Source organism: Cupressus sempervirens, chromosome 7 (genome assembly GCF_028749045.1).
Source record: "Cupressus sempervirens isolate cs-2001-9-10 chromosome 7, ASM2874904v1, whole genome shotgun sequence".
NCBI lineage: Eukaryota > Viridiplantae > Streptophyta > Pinopsida > Cupressales > Cupressaceae > Cupressus > Cupressus sempervirens.
The window spans coordinates 397,060,693-397,084,911 of record NC_143124.1 but is presented as its reverse complement, the minus strand read 5'-3'; the positions used below and the strand labels follow the sequence as shown (position 1 = coordinate 397,084,911).

At 36.1% G+C, this 24,219-nt stretch overlaps 1 protein-coding gene across 4 annotated transcripts in view; it reads left to right on the top strand.

The window, feature by feature from the left end:
* Window positions 1–209: 209 nt before the first annotated feature.
* The window catches only part of ILA (putative protein kinase regulator ILITHYIA), a 265,229-nt gene continuing 241,219 nt past the window's right edge, over window positions 210–24,219 (top strand). For 2 of the 4 annotated variants that reach the window (XM_089791540.1, XM_089791536.1), the window contains exons 1-2: window positions 210–426; window positions 584–734. In XM_089791540.1, the coding sequence (XP_089647666.1) occupies window positions 632–734 (103 nt within the window). In that variant the 5' untranslated portion in view covers window positions 210–426; window positions 584–631. Of the gene's footprint in view, window positions 427–553; window positions 735–24,219 lie in introns of all 4 variants that reach the window. The other 2 variants (XM_089791539.1, XM_089791537.1) reach the window with 2 other exon arrangements.

The window sequence follows — 24,219 nt, the reverse complement described above, 5'->3', positions numbered from 1 at the left end:
TAGGCTATTTAATCTCATGAAAATGAGATAAACTATGGAATCCCATACGCTATTTAATCTCACGAAGATAATTTAAATTAAAAAATCATTTCACTTAATGGGCAATACTAGAAATTTCAAGGGGCCCGTCTCAGCATAAATGAAGAATTTCGTAAAACCACGGCATGGAGACGATATAAGATCTTTTGAACAATTAGGTTATCTCATTTCATACAATTGTTCTGGGCTAGCCCTAAAACCTCAAAGCCTGATACGAACAATTCTCTACCATGTATTAAAACATTACACACATTTTGTAGACATCTAGACATCTGATATTGTAAAAAGAAGAAATCTTCTCATCTGTCACATTTTCCTCTCCGATCTGAAGTATACGCAATTTAAGATTTAAAATAAAACGCACCTAAAATCTTCATTTTGATAAAGGTAAGCTGAAAATAATCCTCGGCAGTATTTCACAGGATTCAATCTTCAATGTAAAAGTCAGCAGAACAGTTTTCTCTTTCAACAGTTTTTAAATGTCTTTGTTGGTGTAAAACATCTGAATCAACAGGCAATCTGAGTGATGAGTGCATTGTTTTAGGCAGATCGATGCGCTTATCTTTGAGGGAGAGAAGAGTAGTCAAGCAGCATGGAGGTTTTGCAGGCTGCAAGCCAGGAGGTTTATACTTCTTCAACTAAGCAGAGAATAGCGGTTTTCCGGGACACTATTGTACCTCTTCTGGACAAGCTAGGTATTTCTTTTCTCGCAATATATGATATTTTAATCAAATAGCCAAAGTTTTGTAGATCATCAAGACACATAATATGAGAATTGAATTGCATCACTTGCTTGCTTACTACCAAGTTTCTGCATTTAATTGAAAATTGAGATTAGACACAGGTTTGGATTTGTGCTCTTGATTATATATATAGGTTGCTTTCAGAGGTTTGTAAATAGTCGTGATACGATGATGCTGTTTATGCGAACTAATTGATTCTTTTCTAAGCCCAAACGCCAGCCATATCTGTCTGTATTGGCACTGTCAATCTATCTGTTAGTATCACATTCCTCTTTAGCCTAGAAGCCAGTAGCATCTACCTGACTGCATTATATTCATGAGGGACAGCGGTTGGATTTTGAACCTGAGTTATCACTATCATAATTATACTATGTGAGCATTAGATCATAGCCTGAAAGCGTACATCATCCAATTACGATATACAGATAAATGTGCTAAATTTGTAATTAAGTAAGACATTTAGTTGATCCAATTTTTATTTTTATTGCTATAAGGTTGCTCTTTGTCTGTGAGCGATCTGTCCTTCCTTTATACTTTACAACTGTGTAAACAGAAACAGGATGTCTTTGGCCATTCTGTGTTTTATTGCAATATGTATAACACATTGCAAATGGTCAACTTATAGTTTTACATGTCCTTGCACTCTCTCATATCCCGATGATAGATTATAGAGTGTGATTCAAAGTATTGAAGCAAAACAATACACACAATCAAATCCAGAAGCAACTGTGTGATACATATCTTTTGTAATTTTATGTTCATGTAATGTACAATTTCACAGTCAATCAATATGTTTTGATCTTTAGAATGTGTAGGATAAATCTTTCTTAACCACTGGTGGTAAATTGTATATGTAATTATTTTATTGGTAATTTAGTGAGGGTTCTAGCTGGGCCTGCGTTGAGAAATTGCTGCTGTCAGGAAAAATGGTCAAAATAACCATCAGACAAAATTAAAGGATAGCAAACATTATGTCCACAAATCAAAGATTCAAAAGTCAACCCTCTGCCACCTGAGACCAGTGGCAACTAACAAGCACAAGAACTTTAAGAAAGGAGACACAATATCGATACTGCCCAGCAACCAATGCTTGTCTGTAATGCCCGCTTCTTCGACCCCATTACACTTTGTCTGAAAAAGCTTGAATATCAATGAAGGAAATAGCAAAATATAGTTAGAGGTATAATCCTCTCTCTCAAAAATATGATAGATGATCCTGTTTTGGGTTTTGGAAACCTGCAACCAGATTAGATTATAATGTATGGGATCATAACAAGGGTTATGTTGGTAGGTGTGATGAGGTGTTCCAAATGTCCTCTACCCCAGGCCCAGCAGCAAGATCTTATTCTCTGTTGCTTCATGTGGTCCTTAATTATCATCATGAGGTAGCAGACCTAGTGAGGGCTTCAGGCCATCCTCCTCTCTCATGCCAAGCTCTCACCTCTATGTTTGACTCACTTCAATAATTGATCAATTTGGGGCTAGTAGGGGAGCTGCAATAACGTGTCCTTGACCCTCAACCCTATGCTTAAGGCAGGATTTTATCCTCGTTGGCCTCGTGATTTTTAACCATCATCATGAGGCGCCCATGTAGTCCTTAACCACCTTTACAAGGCAGCATACCTAGCGGGAATCTTTCACCAATCTCCTTCACTGCACTCATTTTGTTCCTCAAAATGATCGATTATTGTGAAATCCAATATGATGGATGCATAGATATTTAGATTCAAGTATTTGTCAGTTGCATAAAATCAGGTATATCTTTCACTGATCTCCCTCCCTGCCACTCCTTTCCTGCCTTAAAATGATCAATTATTGTGAAATCCCATATGATGGATGCATAGATATTTAGTTTCAAGTATTTGTCAGTTGCATATAATCAGGTATATCTTTCACCGATCTCCCTTCCTGCACTCCTTTCCTTCCTTAACATGATCAATTGTTGCAAAATCCCATATTGATGGATGCATATATATTTAGATTCAAGTATCTGTCAGTTGCATATAATCAGGTATAAACATATTGTTGAGGTTTTGAGGATTGCTGCAAATGTGATGGCACTGCCTGTTTATGGTATGTGTTTTCCAAATGGCAGTGACCTCTTATTTATAATCACAAAAGGATAAGAAGTGACTTGTCCCTTCATGGGACATGTCTATTCGTTAATTTGATCATTAATATAATGAAAAAATATAATCACAGTTATATATATATATATATATATATATATATATAAATTTCTCGCATATGATAAACTTATATCTCATATGCAATTATATCACACATACAATTATATATAGCCATAGTTTTATCTGATTGAAGCTACCAAATATCAACACTCCCTCTTAGCTAGGGAGGATAAACAAAAGATAGATATTACACCATTGGCAATCTTTTAGGAATGACACATTAAGGAAATCTTTGATCAGAAGATTTTCACTATTTTGATATCATGAGCATTGGCCTTTAGAATATCAACATATGATATTTATTAGATACTTTGATTTTCACCATGTACTCAATAAGGTAATGTTCTGCAAAACATCAACATATGATATTCACCATTTTGATATCACATTTGAGTATTGGTCTCCACAATATCAACATATGATATTCACCAAATACTCATTGAGTAATGGCCTCCAGAATGAGATGCAAGATATTGACTGAGTACTGTGAGTAATGTCCTTTAGAACATCGAGTCGTATGATATTCACCATGTACTCTATGATTGCCTTCTAGAACATCAATTTGCATAACATTCACGATGTACTCAAAAAATGTTTATAAGGTATGTGCACACGCATTCTCATAATGCTTACCATATAAACATTCACCATGCAAAGTATAATATATCATGATTTGCATAGATATCGTAAGATATCCATTATCATAGAAAATATAAGTTATTGTAAGATCGTCACCTTTCACTAATTTCTGCAAATACAAGTGACATCATTTAGAAGTCGTCACTTCCTCATGATGTACACAAGGGTAGGCCCTATTAAAATCACATAGTCACGAGGTATATTCATGAATCACAATCCTCTTGATTGCTATAATTTATTGATCACTGGAGAATCCATATCAACATGGTTTACTCCTTAATCAATATGATTGAGATAACCGAAGGTTGACTGAATCATATCCTCTATCTGCTCCTTCAGAGGAATGTGTCACTCTCTCTGAACATCAGTCTTCTAAGCATCTTATCCAAACTCGCCTTTAACAAAGTTTCAGACTCCCTCTGAATTTGATATCAATCATTTTTCCTTTAATGACAATCTTAGAGGAAAAGATCAAGGCAAATAACTCATATAGTATGTATTGAATTAAAAATAAGAGATTAACTATAAATATAATATTCAAAAAAATAATTATCTCATTTAATACATCCATTCATTTATTGCTCATTGTACTTCCTTGCACATTCTTCTAGTACTCAATATGCTCACACCTATTTTTCCCATTATGTCTCACCACTTCTCAATTTATATGTTTGCAGAGAGATGTATCTTTTCAAACTATTGTCAATTTTTTTTTGACTTTTATTAATTGCACTTCTTATTATAATCATGACTCAAATATGAAACACACTTTTCTTAATAACATTTATAATCTGCTTCTTTAGGAGGTTTTGATCATCGTTAGTGCTCATTTTTAATAGACATGCCAACTGATTCATTGAAATGGAATTCTCTATGTCATTTGCCTTTGTTGCAAACTTTAATTTAATTGATATTATCTTTTGTTATTGCAAACCTGGTGGCTGTTAGGCCGAGTCAATTCCTAGTTGACCATATTCCAATGCAAGACTTGTGCCGTTTCCAAGGTTCCCCACATATTTGCCACAATGGATATGATTTTGGTTGTTTGGCTTCCTTATTCTACCTTTATCATATAATTCAAAGTTTAAAGAGGGTCTTAATTGTGACGGTGCTAATATGCATATATTGGCGGTCCACAATTTTAATGTGTTCGACCTTATTTTCCTTTACTTGGCGGGTCGGAAAAAATAACGGCTCTCCATCTTTAAAATTATTCTGCAAACACTCGGCAACATACATGCCGTGTTCCTTGATGTGCGATTGATCTACTACATAGTGCAATATTGTTATGCCATTACGGAATTTCTTCTCAATGCCTTTCGTCAACTTGTTTAACTCTCGTTGACACTTTTCATGGTCCTGAAAATTATCTAAGGCAAAGCATATAGCTTCAGTGATTTTATCCTACAGGATAACAATATAGCGATTTTTCCTCCTTATGGCTGTTGGTTACGTCTCTGAAATACTTAACTCTTGCGTGCATAGACTTATTGACTCTCGGCTTTTGCTTCATTGCTCGCTTGCAAGGATATTCTTATCATATTTTTCCTCTATCCGCTTATGTTTGTCCACGCCATTCTCACAGTTTGTATATGGGACGCAGTCTCCGTATCATCTTTTACTGCTTCTTCGATGTGAGGTAGTTGTATTATATATAGTTTTCCGAGTATTGTAGAATACTAATTGTTAAGTCTTCAGTAACAGCCAACTACATCTTCCTTGGTTTCCACATCTTTACTGTTATATAGAAATCACTCCACTGCTTGGCATATCCCCTTGCGAACTCTAACTCGGACCGAAACTCAATGTGTGCAGCAAACTCAATGATCACTGATTGAAGAGATGCATAAACATACTATAAGGCCAGACCTGCACTAAACTTGCATTTCTTGTATGTGAGTTGGAACTCCAGCAATGTCTGTGATTTCAATATTATTAGCTTTGTTCAGATCCCTTAATCCATACCGTAGAATGCATGCCTCAAAAAATAGAACCACATACCTTTATTTGCATGTCTCAAAGCTATAAGAGTCCGAATTGATTTTTAGATCTTAAGAAACATCCATAATGCTCAGCGTCCGAAGTGCTGGCTTTATCACACATAGCCAACTACTTTTCTGATTGCTAATCTCCACTCAGTATCTTAGGAAACCACAAACCACTGAGAAGATGCACCTGTCAGTGTTAATGTTATCAATTGAAACCAATAAAGATATTGCTTTAGCATTCTGTTTATATCCATCCAGCTCTGAAATCTCTGTATTGCTGATGCGATGTTCTGTCACAGATCAAAATGTATCTTATTGATTTTTCCACAAACAAGTCTATGTATTATACATTATCATTGTCTCTGATTTTCTTACATTTGCATTTGGCTCTGATACCATGTCGAGGTTCTGAGGATCGCTGCAGATGTAATAGCACTGCCTGTTTATGGTATGTGTTTTCCAAATGACAGAGACCTCATGATTTATAACGAGAAAAGGATAAGAAGATACCTGTCCCATTAGGGACATGTCTATTCATTAATTTGATAATTAATATAATAGAAAAATATAATCATAGTTATATATATTATTACATTAATTTCTCTCATATAATAAACTTACATCTCATATGTAATTATATCTCATCGATAATTATATATAGCCATAGTTTTATCTGACTGAAGCTACCAAACATCAACACATATGTACGCATACATATGTATGTATATACATGCATATCTATTCTTTCACACCACGAGAATTAAGATATTATAAATGGGTCACTCTGCAATATTTATAAATGCCTCTTCTGTTTGTTCTGCTTTACATATGACTGCGTTTGCTGGTGTTCGATTGTTGTTGAATGATTGATTGATTGAATGATTTCCTTTGATCTGATGATTCAAGGTATTGGGAGTTATGATCAAGTAGTCAGGATTAGATGATTGAGAGTGATGCTATAATGTTAGCTAGCTTGATGTATTGATGGATGATGATTGAATGAAGGTTGACTTGATACAGTGAATGCTTGATTGCTGAATGACGTGTCTTCTTGATCCCTATGTGGAGTGACAACTGATGTGGATTGGATGATTGTTTGCTTGATCTTCCTGTTTTTGATTGTTTGCTTGATTTTTAAGGATTAAAGATTGATGAATGGAGGATGATGATTGATAAGTCCTTGAATGCTTGGAATGAAATCTTCTTTATACTTTATTGCCGAAAGGGTCACCACCTTCATAAGAATTGAGTCACCACTTATCGTTGCTGCCTCTGAGAAAATATAATATTCTCCAAATTGATTCCCCTTGATTCTACGTTTCAGGTGTGACTTGGTTTTTCACTCAAGTGGGAGGGGTTTCCCAGGTTAAATCTGTGTCTGGTTTTTCTTCTGCTTTGATGTTAAAGGTTCTGATAATTGCATTTACAATACTCTAGTTCCTAAGCTTAACACATACACAATCAAAACACAAAGTATACACGAGTATACGAAGATTTAGAGCATACTCAAAGTATACATACAATACACATTGTTAGATCTGTTAGTTTATCTTTACCTTGTAGGTTGGCAGGAGCAGTGGTTTGATACCACTTGTAATGTCTCCTTCTTGGACCACCTTATACTTCACCTTAAGTTCACAAATCCAAATGAAGCAAATAGAAAAATGTATCTAGAGGTATAATCCCCTCTTTCAAAAATAAAACAGGATAAACCTTTTTGGGAAACTTGCAACTAGATTAGATAATAATGTATATATAACTCATGAAAAAAATCCAATTATAGGGTTAGGATATATATAACACAACAAATCTTAATGATTACATGGGATCATAATGAGGGTTATGTTGGGAGATAGGATGAGATGTCATAAATACCCTCTATGCTAGGCTTAATAGAAGTTGCTTATCCTTTGTGGCTTCATGTGGTCCTTAACCATCATCACGAGTTGGCATACCTAGTGAGGGCATTACGATGTCCTCCCCAATGTCAACCTCTTGCTTCTTATGATTGACTCACTTCAACAATTGATCAATGGCTTGTAGGGAGCTGGAATAGGGCTTCCTTGACCCTCAACCTTAGGCCTAAGGCAGGACCTTGGCTTCATGTATTCCTTAACCATCATCATGAGGTGCCTTTGTGGTCTGTAACCATCTTTATGAGGAACCACATCTAGTGGGAATCTTCCAATGATCTCCCTTCTTACACTCTTTCCCTTCCTCAACATGACTGATTATTGTAAAATTTTAAATTGGTAGATGCATAGACATTTAGGTTAAAGTATTCATCAAGTGCATATAATCAGGGACATACACACATACATACATATGTACATATGCACATGCATGCCCATTCTTTGAACTTTCATACCACAGCAATTAGGAAATTATAAATGGGTCACTTTGCTATATTGATGAATGCCTCTGCTGTTTGTTTGCTGTACTTATGACTGCTTTTGTTGGTGTCAGATTATTATTGAATGATTGAATTAATTCCTTTGATATGATGATTCAAGGTATTGGTGAGTTATGATTAAGAAATTGTGATTGGATGGTTGAAGAGGGACACTATAATGTTAGCTAGTTTGATATATTGGCGGGTGATGATTGAATGAAGGTTGATTTGATAAAGTGGCGATTGATGTGGATTTTATGTTTGTTTGTTGGATCTTTCTGTTTTTGATTGTTTGCTTGATCTCTCGAGGGATTATAGATTGATGGATGAAGGATGATGATTGATAAGTCTTACTTTATAGGTGAAAAGGTCTTCACCTTTCATAAGAATTGAGTCACTACTTCTCTTTTCTGCCGTTGACAATAATATATTATTCTTAAATTATCTCCATTGATGTCGTGCTCAATTGAAACCTTTTCCCCTTTATATCTTCAAATGTGGGAGATAGTTACACCTCTTCATCATGGCTGCCCTTTACAATGATCACAATGTTTCACAAAATACCACCCTTTGGAAAAGCCACAACCCTTAAATCACTTCTACACCTTGAAAGACTTACAATCGTTCATAATAGTCCCTCTTCTAAGAGTCACAACCCTTCATAATTATCCTTTCTAAGAGTCACAACCCTTCATAATTACCACCCTTTCAAATGGTCACAATCTGTCATGATTAAAATCCTTGGAAGGAGTTTAACCCTTCATTATTGCTGCTCTTTTAAAGAGTCCCTCTCATATTTTCTTCCCATTCCTTGTTTCTTCTATTAATCCTTCTTTAATTTCTATGCTCCCCTCTTTCTTCCTTCCTCCATGCCGCCTTTTGAATGAACTCTCTTCCCTTCATATCTTATTTTGAGAGAGTCTTAACTCTTCATTGCTTATATCTTAATGTTTCATTAAACTTAAATAACTTGTAATTATACTGTATTTTATTATTTATTTATTTGGTATATTTAATTTATTATTACTATTATTTATTATTAAGTCTAGAAAGGGAACATTAAATTGTTGTAGTATCCTCTCCCCAACCTTCAACATTGACCACAGGAACTGAAGTTTGATTACATCTGTAGGCATAGGGGAACACTCATATGCGGAATTTAGGGCAGGTAACTTGACCTTACAAAAGTTGATTTTAGTTTTTTTGCCTGAATTAGCCTTTTACATTATGACATTGATAGCATGAACAAATTGGAAACTTCCACAACCCCTTATATGGGTATCATAAAATATTTCAAAATCATTTTAAAATCAATGGTTTTAATGTTTTGACCAGAAATGAAGGTAAACAACAAAAACAAAATAATGAACACTAAACACAACAATTTGTCTTGGGAATATTATTGAGAAAGAAGTAGTTGGTTAACAATTGATCAAATAGATCATTATAAAGAATTTAGAAGAATACATGAATATAAAGTAATTGAATAACATTCTAATACCCTTCCTTAATGGTCAATCTATCGACAACACCAACTTGCTCCTTGAATATAGCAAACTTATGTAGAATTAGAGGCTTGGTGACAATGTTTGCAGTTTGATTTGTTGTTGGAACATACTGCTACTGAACTGTTCCATCTTCAACCAGTTGCTGAATGCAATGACAATGATCATCTACATGTTTTGTTCTTTCATGGAAAATGTTGGTGTGATTTTTCATAGCGTAGAAATTTCTGATATTTGGGTGAAAAGTCAGTTATGTCTTTGTTTTGTGATGCCCTCGTTTTCAAATTTTTGAAAAAGGTATTTTCTTCAATTTTTGGCGGGACTTGTTATCCTAATGTTTTATTTACGTCAAAATGCCCTGGGTAAACCTTTCATGTACCTCTAATTGAGATTTTCCGTTTGAAAGGACACCAAGTTGAAGTGTTGTTCAGTCACCTTTGATCTATCAGAGATCAAGGGTCAGCGTATCCCCGCATTATAGAGTTGTAGGTCTTTAAGCAATGCGGGGAAGCGCATTTGTGACACGTAGCCCCTGATGTTTTATGAGATCCAGTATGCCGCAAAAGCTCTTGTATGTCAGCTTTGTAAGTACTTTTGCACACATTTTGTTTTTCCGCGATATCATTGGTGGATTCATTGGCAGAGCTATGAAGATTACTTACCAAGCAGTATCACCGTCGATCTTGTCTTGATCGACGGTTGGTGCATCCCCGCATAATAAAGATGCAGGTTTTTAAGTAATGCGGGGAAGCGCAGTGGTGACGCGTGGCAAAGTGGGGTCAGATTTTTGTATTTCAATATGCTACACTGCAAACGACTGATGACGTGTAATGCTAGGTATGCACAAAAGGGTTTTTTGTTGCTTAATGAAGGTGAAAGTCTTATCACCGTTGATCCTGTCTTGATCAACGGTTGGCGCATCCCCGCATAATAAAGATGCAGGTTTTTACGTAATGCGGGGAAGCGCATTTGTGACGCGTGTCCGTGATGACGTCAAACACTTGCTTGCTCAGAAGAAGATACGGCATCTGCTGGCGTGAAGTGTTGTCAGACAGTATGAGCTAATATGGCAGTTTCCTATTGGTCAGTACAGCTTGCTGGTCGTGAGTACAAAATGGATTATTCCAATCATCGATCTTGTCCTGATTGATGGTTGGCGCATCCTCACATTATGAAGATGTAGGTTTTTAAGTAATACGGGGAAGCGCAATGGTGACACGTAGCATTTTTCTAAAAAGGACTGTAAAGCTTGTTATTTTTAAATCAGGACCGTACGATCTAATAAAATCTACGGATGGGATTCAAATTGGAGTGCGAGTTGCGGGCAACGGTTACTGAGAGTAAATGTGATCGAGACCTGGTACGTGCGGTTTTAATTCATAAAAAGAACCCACGATTTCACCATTAATGAATCACCAAAGCACAAGAAGAAAAAGGCATTCAAGATTTCAGAGCTAAGGCATGGAATTTCTCGGTTAATACTCCAATAAAATTGCAGAAGACATCATATAGTGCAGAAGTGTGATTTCTGGCGGGTAAGTGCTCTGTGACTTTCTGAGTAAAATTTGAAGCATTTGCTGTTGTGAATTTTCCAAAGTTTCATTAAAAATGCCGCCCCGAAAAGAGTTTACTGGACAAAAGGATTATCTAAAACGTTCAGTGCATGATGATTTTCTCGAACAATTCCCCTTACCAGTGCATGAAATAACTAAGGGAAGTGGACTCATTCCAAAAAACCCTAGATTGGTTGTGGCAGAAGGATTTTATGACAAAGCTAATTGGATAAGGGATGCCTAGGTTTCCATGGGAGGTTTGGAGTTGTTTAAGAAATGGTTTTCAGAGCGAAAACTGGACACGCCTATGAGCAATGTATGGGAATTTGACATTGGAAAATTAGTAGTCCCCAGTGTCTTCTTTGATAGTGACTTATTGATGGACCTAGCAAAGAGGTATGATCCTATCACAGGGTGGGTAAAAAATCATTCAGGGGTCAACCTTTTTAGGGTTTGCCCTGAGCTGTTTAGTGAGGTTTTCAACCTAAACCCTAACCACGCTGTGCATGAAATCATTGATCTGGATGATCTGCAAGCTAGATATGATGCACAATGAGTGTACTTGCGAACAGGGCCACTACAGGAGCATGTTGCTAGGGTTGGTAATTTGCCTGTGATCACAGCCAGTACTCTAGAGCCATTGTTAAGAAGACATTTCAATCTGAGAGCTCAAGCACTATATTTTTCTCTTTGCAAGATCTTGGGGATAGATGAGGGTGATCAAATTCCAGGTTCTGTGGTCCTTATGATTGCTCAAACCCTTCAATTTGGAATGAGTACTATTCTGGATTTTGCCACTTTCCTAGCAAAAGAGATTCACAACGGTTTGGTTGGAATAGCAAAAGGGAAAGTAAACAAACCATTCTGTTGGTATTCATTGATGATGCATGTATGTTTGTATAAAGGATATACTTTCTTCTCCAAGGGTATGGAATTAGAAACCACAAAGGATGGAGAAAGGAATCCAGTGCAGTTATGGAGTGTGGATATGACTTCGGAGGCCACTGATGCTAGTTATGTAAGATTTGACAGGTATTTTGCATCAAAGCTTAGACTGCTTTTAAGAGGAGATAGCCCTAGAATCCCACAAGCATTATTAGAATTGGTCAGACCTAAGGACCATGCTAAAGGGCTACTTGTCAGTCACAACTGGGGGGATATAATTCCCTACAATGTTTCAACAGTAATAAGAGTTTATGGTTTCTTAGGAAAACCTCATGTGTTACCTTTTCATGTACCTTTGAAGATAGGGATAGCCGAGCTCTTATGGCAGATAGGTACTATAGATGAGAGGGAATTGGTCAAGAAGGGCACTTTCTTTCCAATGGTTACTATAGTGCATGATTTTGTTTTTGTTAAAAAGGGGTGGAAGCATTTAAATTTGTTTTTGAATAAATATAACATGGTAGAATCTCACGCCAGATTCATTGACCCTGAAGGATTCTATGATCTATTAAGAGAAAGGGTGAGAGCTTCCCATATGGTACATCGGGTTTACTATCCGGAAGATATAATAAAAAATATTTTCACATTGCAGGTTCAAGAATTAAGGGAAGAGAAATGGATAGTTTTCAGTAAAAACCTGGAATTCATTAATGCTTTTGACCCCCAGTACGACCCATTGAAAGATAAGAAATACTGGGGAGATAAAATACAGGCATTAATGAATAATTTTGCTATAATAATTCAGACTATGAATGAAAAGAAAGATATATTTATTAAGACACACCCAAACAAGGCAGCAAAAATACAAAGAAGAATGAGTGGTAGAAATGTGGTAACTCCTGGCCAATATACATTGCAGAAAAGGGCAGGTTATGTCATGGTTCAAAGTGTGCAACAAGTACCCCCTCATAAGGAGCCAAGGTCAAGAAGTCCATCTGCAGCCAGCTCTCCAAAAAGACGAAAATTAGAGCAGGGGTCTTCTTCTACTCAAAAAGAACAATACTCCCCAAGCCAGTCTCCAATCCAGATAGATGATGAAGCATCTCTAAAGGAACAGCTTAGACAAATGGGAGGAGAAGGGGATGTGATTGTCACCTCTACACACCTGGATATGGGAGAGCCACAAGAACCTCCTACACCTTCCTTGGACCTGACCATTGCTGATTACCAAGGTAAGGAAATTGACCCAATTGTTGCCCAGGCTTCTAAAAGATTTATTAATGATGAAAATTTTGTAAGATCTAGGGCTTTTGCTCAGTTTTTATGGAGATTAAATATAAAGAATTTTGAGAAAGCCTGTGAGAAGATCAAGGCTGAGCAACCAAATAAATCTGACCCGGCTATCAAGGAAGAGGTAAAATCAAAGTTTTTGAGTGATTTTGCCTAGTTCACTCCTGAAGCTGGAAGGCAAATAGTTAGACAATCAGGAGTCCTCCTTCTGCCAGAATGGGATATAGCAAATGCTATTGTTTTTGATTTAGTAAGAAAGCAGAAGGATGTTCAACTAACAACCGCTGAAGAAGTATTAAAGGCTCATAGAGGGGTCAAATTTAGTGATGACCACCAAGCCCTTGTTTTGTGGTCCATAGATAAGAGAGAAAGTACAAGGATGCATGAGTTTCCCACTGCAGAACATACTGGTACATTGACAGTATACAGGGCTGGTGAGGTAAGTAGTAAACAAGTAATAGGAATGGCTTCAGAAATGCTAAAATTGGGTGGTGTTGTATCTGGACAAGAAGAAGATAAATTTGCCCAACTCAATGCTAGGTTTGAAGAAGTTCTGAAAGCATATGAGGAAAGGGGTATATAGATACAATCACTGGAAAACAAAATGTCTCAGATGGAGAGGATACTTGGGAAAAGAAAAATGAGAGAATCCAGTGCACCTACAATTGCATACCCTTCATAGCCATTGGTTGGATCTGGATCAACCCCTATTATTGAAATACCTGACACCCCTAAAAGGCCCCAATTCTATACTGCAGAGGATTTTGAAGAGGAAAAAAAAAAATTGCATGAGTTGCAAGTAGAATTGAGAAATCAATATGAAGAGAAATTAAAGCAGGGTGTGATATATTTGAGGGATAAAATACAACGGTCAACCTTTTTTGATCAATTGACAAGAATTGCAACCCTCATGGATGAGTTGAACAGAGATAAGAATAAACTGACTCTTCTTGCACAGAAATGGAGGGAGAGAAATAATGATGTTACAATCATATGTATATCTGCAGTCCAAATGCCTTATCATCAAGTTGAGAAGATTTTTGATTTATTAAATAAGCTAGAGAATTTTGATGATGAAAGAGATTCTTTACAAAGAAGATTAACACTCTATTTTTCCAAATATATGGCTGAAGAATTCACTTTATTTCCTTGTGCTTTAGAATCTGTTGATACAATAAAGGAAAAGGAAAAGTGGAAAAGGGTGTTGGATGAAGTATTTAATGAAAGAATAGTAAACATCATGAGTGAGACTGGCCACTGGTTCTGGGCAAAGACAAATGAAGAGCTAGTAAAAATATAGTTATTTTATACTGCTATGAGAAAAGAATTTGATGATTTAGAAGAAAGTGCAAATTCTTTAATAATGATACAAAGAGAAGCTCTAAGTTTTGATTGGCCAGATGATGATGCTTTTAATAAATGGAAAAATCAGTTTCTAGAACAAATGTCAGAAGATGATGAGGAGGAAAACGTAAAAGTAAAAGTCACCCTCGTAGTTAATAATGAGGACATGGAAAATCCCCAGGTTGAAATAAATTTACAGGTAACTGAAGATGATACATCACTTTCAAACCTCATGGCTATTTACTCTGAGGATGAAGAATAATTGAAGAATCAGATCTTATCTTCTTGTTTCAACAACTGAGAAGCATAACAGAAAGGGACCCACCAAGGATTGTTCGGTGTATTAGCTTTTCTGTTATTTGTTTTTGTCTTTTGTGACAGACATTTGTTAGTATCCTTTAGAAGACACTTGTCACTTTCTTTAGCTTGAAGCTTGTTGCATCTCACACTATTTAAGTGAGATTCCAAGGCTAAAGAATGGTCCGAATTCTATTCTTTCTAAGTATTGTGCTTAGTCTAGTTTTTGGTCCAAAATTTCAAAGTAAGTTTGTAATGTATTTTTCTGTCAATTCTCTGAGAATCCATGAATATAGAATGACCTGTGTTTCTTTCTGAAGGCCTTTCCGAGTCTACTGTAAAGGATATACCATTTTCAAAGAAAATGAATACAAATTATGAACTGTCCCCATATCATTTCTTTCTGAATTTTGTCTCCTTTTAAATACTTAGCTACCTTGATGTTGTACGAGTAAAAGCTTGTGCAATTGAATGCAACCTAGTTAGGTTGTATATCCATTTATCATTGCTGTTAATTCAATGGATTAAATAAAGGCTTTGATGAATGTGATGAGATTTCTTAGGTATTGAAAAGGATTTTGAATGATAAATTCTGATAAGAATTGCTGATAGAATTTGTTGTAAGGCAACAAATTAGATCTAAAAATTTGCTATAGACTCTGAACCCCAATGGATTAGGCACTGATCAAGTTATTTCAGCTGAAGGAGAAGTATATTATAAATGGTTATTCAAATGCATCATCAAATCAAATTTTACTTTTATTTCCTGTAGATCTTCAAAGTTGGCCAGCACTTGTCTGCATGGAATGTTTTAGCTTCAGTTAGCCATTGTTGTTGAAAACATCTGCAGATCTATAGAAGAATTCTTGGCCATATCTGTTTATGGGATGTGTTTATCAAGTTAGTAAGAATTATGTATATGTTTAAGGATCTTGAAATGAGAATCAGAATGAAACTAAGAACAATCCTCATACATTTGTTTCAGTTTTGAACCATCCCTGGGTACACCCACCCTGGTTTTGCAGAGCTAAAAGAGTAGAAAACCATCTGTGGTTTTGTTGAAGTTGGGTCCAAATACCTTGCATATGCAATTGTTAATAAGAATAGGCTAGTCTTTAGATTGTGTATGTACTGTCATTTTGGTATTAAGCATTTTGTCGCTTAGTAGTTTTAGCACTTTTTTAAAAACACCAACAGAAAATTTGATTCTTGGCATATTTGAGAACTTTGTGATTATTAGATAACAAGGGGGTTAGACCTGCTTGAGATATTTGCATATCTGCAAGCATCCGGCAAAGACAAAATGCCTCACAAGCTGACTTACCAACACCTCGATACTCCACTTCTGGCTGGGAAAAAGAGATACTGCATGTTGCTTTTTACTAGTCTACATGATTGCACCAGATTTCAAACTGAATACATATCTAGAGGTTGACATCTTATCATCAATTGGACCTGCTCAATTGAATCTGTAAACCCGCTGAGTCTGGAATCATGACTCTTAGTGTAAAGAAGTCCATAATCAAAGACACCCTTCACAAAATGCAACACATGCTTCCCTGTTACCCAATAATTAGCCCTGAGGGCTGTCATGAAGTGTGAAATGTAGCTCACGACAAAATTGAGATTAGGTGTAGTGGCTGTGAGATAGATGACACTAACTGCTAGTTGCTTGAAAGTTGGTTCATCAATAGGAGGAGAATCAGACTTGAGTGACAACTTCAGTCCTTTCACCGTAGACGTGGAAGCAAGTTCACAATCCTGCATTGAAAACCTGTCAAGCAAGTTCTTGGCATACTTAACTTGGGAAATAAAAATGCTATCATTAGTCTGCCAAACCTCAACAATAATGGAGAAGCCCCAAATGTGTCATATCAAAATACTTGCATAGGTCTTGTTTGATTTTGGCAATCTAATGTGCTAAACTGTCAGTAATGATCAAGTCATCCACATAGACAACAAGAAATAGAACATCATCGTACAAATTATTGTTATAAGGGCTGTGCTGAAAATCATGAGCAACCAAGTACTAATCAATCTTAATGTACCACACTCGAGGGGTCAATTTGAGTCCATAAAGTGCTTTCTAGGAGGCAACATTATGTAGACTTTTTCTTGCAACTCATCGTTGAGGAAGACAGTCTTAACATCCATGTAATGAACTTTCCATCGAAACTGAGCTGCAATGGTGTGAGAAGAAGACGAATTGTGTGCTCATCTTGGCAGTAGAAGCAAATTTCTACTCATAATCAATGCCCTCCCACCGTGAGAATCCTCGAACTACTAATCTGCCCTTGTATTTATTTGAGGTACCTTATACACCCATTTGTAGCTAATGGGCTTCTTCTTGGGAGGAAGATCTAAGAGAACCCATGTGTTCTTCTAAAGACTCTAGTATTCTACATCCATTGGTTGTTCCCACTCTAAAATCCCTTTTGCCTCTTTAAATGTATGAGGCTCATAAATACTATGAAGGTTGGCCATTAGAGCAAAGTCAATTGTATTTTGCTGCTTGCCCTTCTTTCTAGAAGATCTACCCTCAATGAGCTCATTAGGACGAAGAGTACTGATTGTCTTACCCACCATTTAGGTTGGAGAGTAAATGTGTCAACACTTGAAGGAGGAATAATTGGAGCTGGAGGTGGAAGAGGATCTTGAATAGGTGGAAGATTAGAATCATCCAGAGAAAATTTAGGTAGTGCACGATTAATTTTAGAATTTGCATTATCCCTCCCATGAGGTGAACCTAATGGAAGAAGAACACCTAAATCAAAAACCTTCCAAGGTTGATCCTCGAGTTCTGCTCAAACAAGTAATGTTGAAAATTCCCTTGTTCTTTATCAAAGACAATGTCACAAATGGAGATAAGCTGAGCAGTGTCTATATCAATCTGTCAGTAAGCCTTATGGTTGTCACTATATCCTGTAAACGTAAGCTTTTGACATTTTACATCCAACTTGAGTGTTGGGCATCTAGAATCCATACATAATGCTAAAGAGCCAAAAACTTTTAGATGGCTGGTCTTGGGTTTACGATCAATCTAGGCTTCATTAGGAGTCTTCCCCTTAACATGTGTGGGAGACAATTAAGGAGATAAACCGCAGTAAACACTTCTCTTACCCAATATTTCTTAGGAACATTTTTGTGCTCTATCATAGACTCGACATTTTTGTAATGAAATTTACCATTAGTTGCCTTAGAGTTGTTTCATCAATAGGAGGAGAATTAGACTTGGGTGACAACTTCAGTCCTTTCTCCATAGATGTGGAAGCAAGTTCACAATCCTGAATCCAAAACTTGTCAAGGAAGCTCTTGGCATACTTAAACTGGGAAATAAAAATGCTATCATTAGTCTGCCAAACCTCAACAATAATGTAGAAGCCCCAATTGTATCATATCAAAATCCTTTCATAGGTCTTGTTTAGTTTCCGCAATGAAATGTGCTAAACTGTTAGTAATGATCAAATCATCCACATAGTCAGTAAGAAATAGAATATCCCCAGAGTGTTTGATGTACAAATTGTTAGGACTATGTTGAAAACCATGAGCAACCATGTAACATCCCCTATTTTCCCACCCTTAGCTAACAACTATCATATCATTGAATACAATTACTATCTCATATTCATGAGCATTTGAAGGCAATTATAATAGCTATATTACATGCTCATATGAAAGAGATTAACGATTATAATCAAATAATTGGAAAATCTTAGCTAACAATTGAAGGAGCATTCCACAAACAAATGCAATATGTATATAATTGCCATTGTAACTAACTGTTACTTAGGAAAGAGATATCTTTTTCTACTAAGATCAACTCATCAATATTGAAGAAAATATTTGCAACTGTCTCATGATAATTTCATAATTAACTGAACTTGAATAACATATAAAGAATAATACTGTTATTCGTGAAGGCTTAAGAATGCAAATCTTGACCCCCCTTTGTAACAAGCTATTTTCTCATTCCTCTTAAAATGATTAAGTATAATCAAATTACATTTCCTATTCACTTGAAAAACAGTTTTAAGTTATAACAACTACTTTACATATTCAAATGAAAGGGATCAACGATTATAATAGATTAATTGAATCCTAGTCAATAGAAAAGAGAGTAACTACTTAAACGATATTAACCAGCTAAACATAACTTCAATTGAAATTGCAAGTACACGTAAAGTACCCGTTAAAAGGAGATAACTTGAATGCAGATCATCTCTCTTTCTTGTGCAAGCCTTGGCATTTGGTAGAGAGGAGAAGCATTGTTAGGTGCTTAACCTCCCAACTGCGGACCCTTAAATATCCTCACACAATCTCAACTGAGAAAGACCCTCCCTACTTGGGATTAGGCATGGGACACCTTTGTCCTATCACTGAGCATCTTGGTGTAAGAGTGTCATTCCACAACTGGCTTGACAACAAGAATCATACCCTTAGACCATCATGTGCTGACTCAGTTTGGTTTATTTGTTTAGCTTCCTTTCTTGTTTAGTTTGGAATTGATTAACCATCCTTCTGTCTTGCAAGTTATATTCATAAAAACATCTGTTATCAGCCCACATCCTTCGTCTTTACCTTGTTGTTCATCCTCGATGAATCCTAGTGTGGTTGTTCATGATTCTTAATTCAACATTTGTTTATTTTACACACTCAACTGTCATCAGCCCACAACCTTCATCTTGATCTTGCTGGTCATCCTCGATGATTCTTGATGTAGTTGTCCATGATTCTTTCATCAATCTTTATTTATCATTGTTAGATCTTTCTGCCTAGTCTGGGCTTATAATAGACATTTATAAAGAAGTTCATTGTATTTTCATTACAATTTACTTGACTCTATGAGAGTGCTTTCTCTTATCTCAAAGGTTATAGAAGATGCTCCTGTATAAGTATTGCACAAAGTTGAAATCCTTCCAATATATTTAATGATTAGAGAGAGAGTAATAACGATAGTAAACAATAGATAAATTCATGTCCTTCTTGCATGCATTTAATCAATTTGCCTTATAAAATCAAGACATTCAATTTGGACCTAGTCCATCTGGCTCCATCTTACATTAACAACATCCTTTCAAATTAATGAGCTAGAATTCGACGCCTTTAAAAATAACATGAGTAAAAAAAGAATGCAAAAAGGAGTGCACGACTTGGTTGGAAGGATAGTGGTATTATCACCCTCATTGTAGGTGGAAATCTGGGATGCCTGGTATGACTCCTTGTCCATGAAATACCAAACCTCTTCCAATCACAAGCAAGCAAAGAATAGTCACCAATATGTAGAAATTTCAAATGAACAATGCCTTCAATATAGATGCTACTTAAGGTGAAATGAACTGCACTTGAGATGAATCTCTGATATGAAAAATGAAGAAATATGAATGCAACTCGCTGCTAGGAATCAATGGTAGTAAGAATGCAAAGTGTAGATGACAAAAGGAATTACATCTAGCACTTATGAGTATATTCATCGATATGGAGCTCTAAACAAGTTCAAGGTGGGGGAACGCACAGTGAGGTGCCAATGATGTTCATCAAATGAAGCCATTCCTTAATACTTTAAAGATTAACCATAAAATGCAATGTGTTTGGACCTAGACTTAAGCAATAACATTCGAAGGATACCAGATACCGGAAACCCATAACAACAAAGACAATTAAAGGAATGATTCACATGGACATTGAGCAGAATACTGAGTTGTGTATCTTACCAACTTTGGGTGGAAGTAAAGTTACAGGTCCTCTGCCATGTTCATAATAATTATAACAAAAAAACAATAAGTAGGTTCTCAAAACTAACAAGTAATTGAGAATTGAGTGTAATCATGCAAGGTTGTTTTACAAACAACAAATAATACCCGTTTTTCTCATAGTAGAAGCTTGCGTCCTGAGAAATAACAAGCAAATACCTAGGGTGTGGCACAAAATGAGACAACAGGGTCATTCAAGGCATGTAGTCCACGGTCACGGTAGCTTTAATGTGAAGGTCTTTAACCATTGAAAACGGTGAAGCAATTCGAAAACAATAAGAAGAGTTTGTAGGAAGAAGGCAACGAAGCATGAGTACGTGAAATAAATCACATGTGAGAAAGCAATCACCACTATGTAGGCAACTTGCAAACAAGATACATTTAAAACATGGATGCCATCACCGGTAGGAAAAGAAACAAATTGCAAATATAGAGAATGGCTTGTCATCTCAAAAGCATGCTTGATACACGCATATATGCTCCCAAATAGAGTTACAGACAAGATAAAGGAAAGGTGGCTATAATATGAGTTACGTTTTTGGCTTAATATTCAATAGTCGCATTTTAAAAAGCCGATAATACAAATGGCTCACTACCAAAATAGGCCACCGTAAGTATAAAGGCCGATGACACAAAATGATAATGTAAAAATCTTTGTCTAGGGTTGGAAATACTAATAACTTTATAAAAATGTTGACTTAAGGATGAAAACAATAAATTTTTTATTCTTTATATTTTATTGTAATGTTACCCTACTATATTTACATATATTACAATTGTTCTTAGTTTGTTCATGCACAAGTGAATATTTTTAGTATCTTATTAAATGTGTTGACCAGGTTAGCTCATGGTAATCACTTAGTATACCCTTGCTTGCCTAATCTGTTTTCCTTTGGTGGTTTAGGACCCATACTTGATAACTCAATGGCAGGTGGTGCCCTCTTGCCCAATTCCTTTTTTGGCAATGTTTTCCCCCCTTTTCGGGTACTTGCAAGAGAAATTTATCATGGTAATAACATATTTCTCATCATTTTATGGGATCAAAATTATCATAGCATATATTCATATTAGCCAACCACTTCTAATTCATATCATCATAATGATTAACCCTTTATTCTAATTTCCCATTAAATTATAATGAATAACCAATACTTCATTTTCACATGAACCATAATGAATAACTAATTTAACCAGTTACTCAACTTTGCATGAAACCTCAACAGCTATAAAGGAACATTTGATAATTATGCAAAAAATTGGGATGTAACAAACCAAGTACTAATCAATCTTAATGTACCATGCTTGAGGGGTCAGTTTGAGTCCACGAAGTACTTTCTAGGACTTAAGGTTATGTAGACTTCTTCCTGCAACTCATCGTTGAGGAAGGCTCTCTTAACATCCATTTCATGGACTTTTTATCCAAACTGAGCTGCAATGGCGAGAAGAAGACAAATTGTACTCATCTTGGCAGTAGGAGTAAAAATCTCCTCATAGTCAATGCCCTTCCACTGTGAGAATCCTCAAACAACTAATTTGCCCTTGTATTTATCTAAGGTATTATCTCCATGATACTTGACCTTATACACCCATTTGCAACTAATCTGCCCTTGTATTTATGTAAGTGTTCTTCTTTTGAAGACTCTGGTTTTCTGTATCCGTTGGCTATTCCCGCTCTAAAATCCTTTTTACCTTTTTAAATGTATGAGGCTCATAAATACTATGAAGGTTGGTCATGTGAGCAATTGTATTTTGCTGCTTACCCTTCTATCTAGAAGATCTACCCTCAATGAGCTCATTTGGACGAAGTGCACTGATTGTCTTACCCACCTTGTACATTGGAGAGTAAATGTGCCAACACTAGATGAAGCAGGAATAACTGGAGTTGGAGATGGAAGAGGATCTCAAATAGGTGGAAGATGAGCATCATCTAGAGGAAATTTAGGTAGTGCCCCATTAAATACAGAATTGGCATGATCCCTCCCATTAGTTGAACCTAATGGAAGAACACCCAAATCAGAAGCCTTCAAAGGCTGATCCTTAGAGTTTTGCTCAAATGAGGAAAGCTGAAAATTCCCTTGTTCTTTATCAAAGACAATGTCGCAATTGGAGATAAGACAATTAGTGTCTATATCAATCAGTTGATAAGCCTTATGGTTGTGACTGTATCTTTTAAGCATAAGCTTCTGACTCTTTAAATCCAACTTGGAGTGTTGGGCATGTGGAATCCATACACATGTTAAAGAGCCAAAAACTTTCAAATGGCTGATTGTGGGTTTACAATAAATCGAGGCTTCTTTAGGAGTCTTCCTTGTAACATGTGTGGGAGACGATTAAGGAGATAGACCACAGTAAACAGTTCTTCTACCCAATATTTCTTAGGAACATTTTCTGTTCCACCATAGACTCGACGATTTCTGTAATGATGCAGTTGTGACTTTGTACAATGTTGTTTTGTTGAGTGGCATATGGTGCGGTTAGCTGATATTTTATGCAATGTGCATTACATTAAGTGAAGAAAGCAATATAACAAAACTCCCAACAATTATCAGATTTAAGAGATATAATTGAACATCCAGACTCATTTTTTACAAAGTCCTTAAATTTCTGGAATATAGTAAACACATTTGTCTTTTATGAAAGAAAGTACATCCATATTTTACCACTGAAATCATCAACAAAAAGTAAGAAATACTGGCACAATAACAAGAGTATTCAATGGACCAAATACATGAGCATGCACCAATTATAGTACCTTAGAGGACCACATATATTAGCATGGACCAATTGTAGTACCTTAGAGGACCACATATATTAGCATGGACCAATTGTAGTACCTTAGAGGCTCACCATGAGTCCCAACTTGACAAGCTCCATAAACTGGCTGATTTTGAGTTTGAATTCCAAGTTGGCCATGTACCAAATCTTCCCGATCAAGATGAGCAAGATAGTGAATGGTCTGGTGACCATATCGCTTGCTAGAGACTGCTCATAGAAGATGATTTTGCTGCGAAGGCATGCTCAAGGGAATCACTGTTACAAATGTAAATGGCAGAATACTTGATATTAAACAGAGATCAAAACGATCAATATATACAAAAGGAGAATCGAATAGAATAAAAACATTCTATTCTAGACTACACCTAAATATTAGAAACATTCTAATATTTACAATAAGCTACAAGAGTGAGCATTAAAGATTATTCTAATAACCCCCCCTTAATGCTCAATCTATTTAGTACACCAATAGATCCCTTGAATTTAACAAACTTGTCAAGACCAAGGGGTTTTGTGAAAATATCTGCTGGTTGCTCTGAGGTAGGGACATAAAGTAACTGAATAGATCCATCTTCTACTAACTGTCGGATATAATGGCAATGAAGCTTGATGTGCTTGGTTCGTTCATGAAACACAGGGTTTTTGACAAGTTTGAGTACTGCCAGATTGTTTGTAAACAAAGAAGTTGGACCTGCTTGAGTCATATGCATATCTGCAAGCATCTGACGGAGCCAAACTGCTTCACAAGCTGCCTTGACAGCTCCTCTATATTCTGCTTCTGTAGAGGAGAGTGCATGTGCTTGTTGCTTCTTACTGGTCCAGGTAACTGC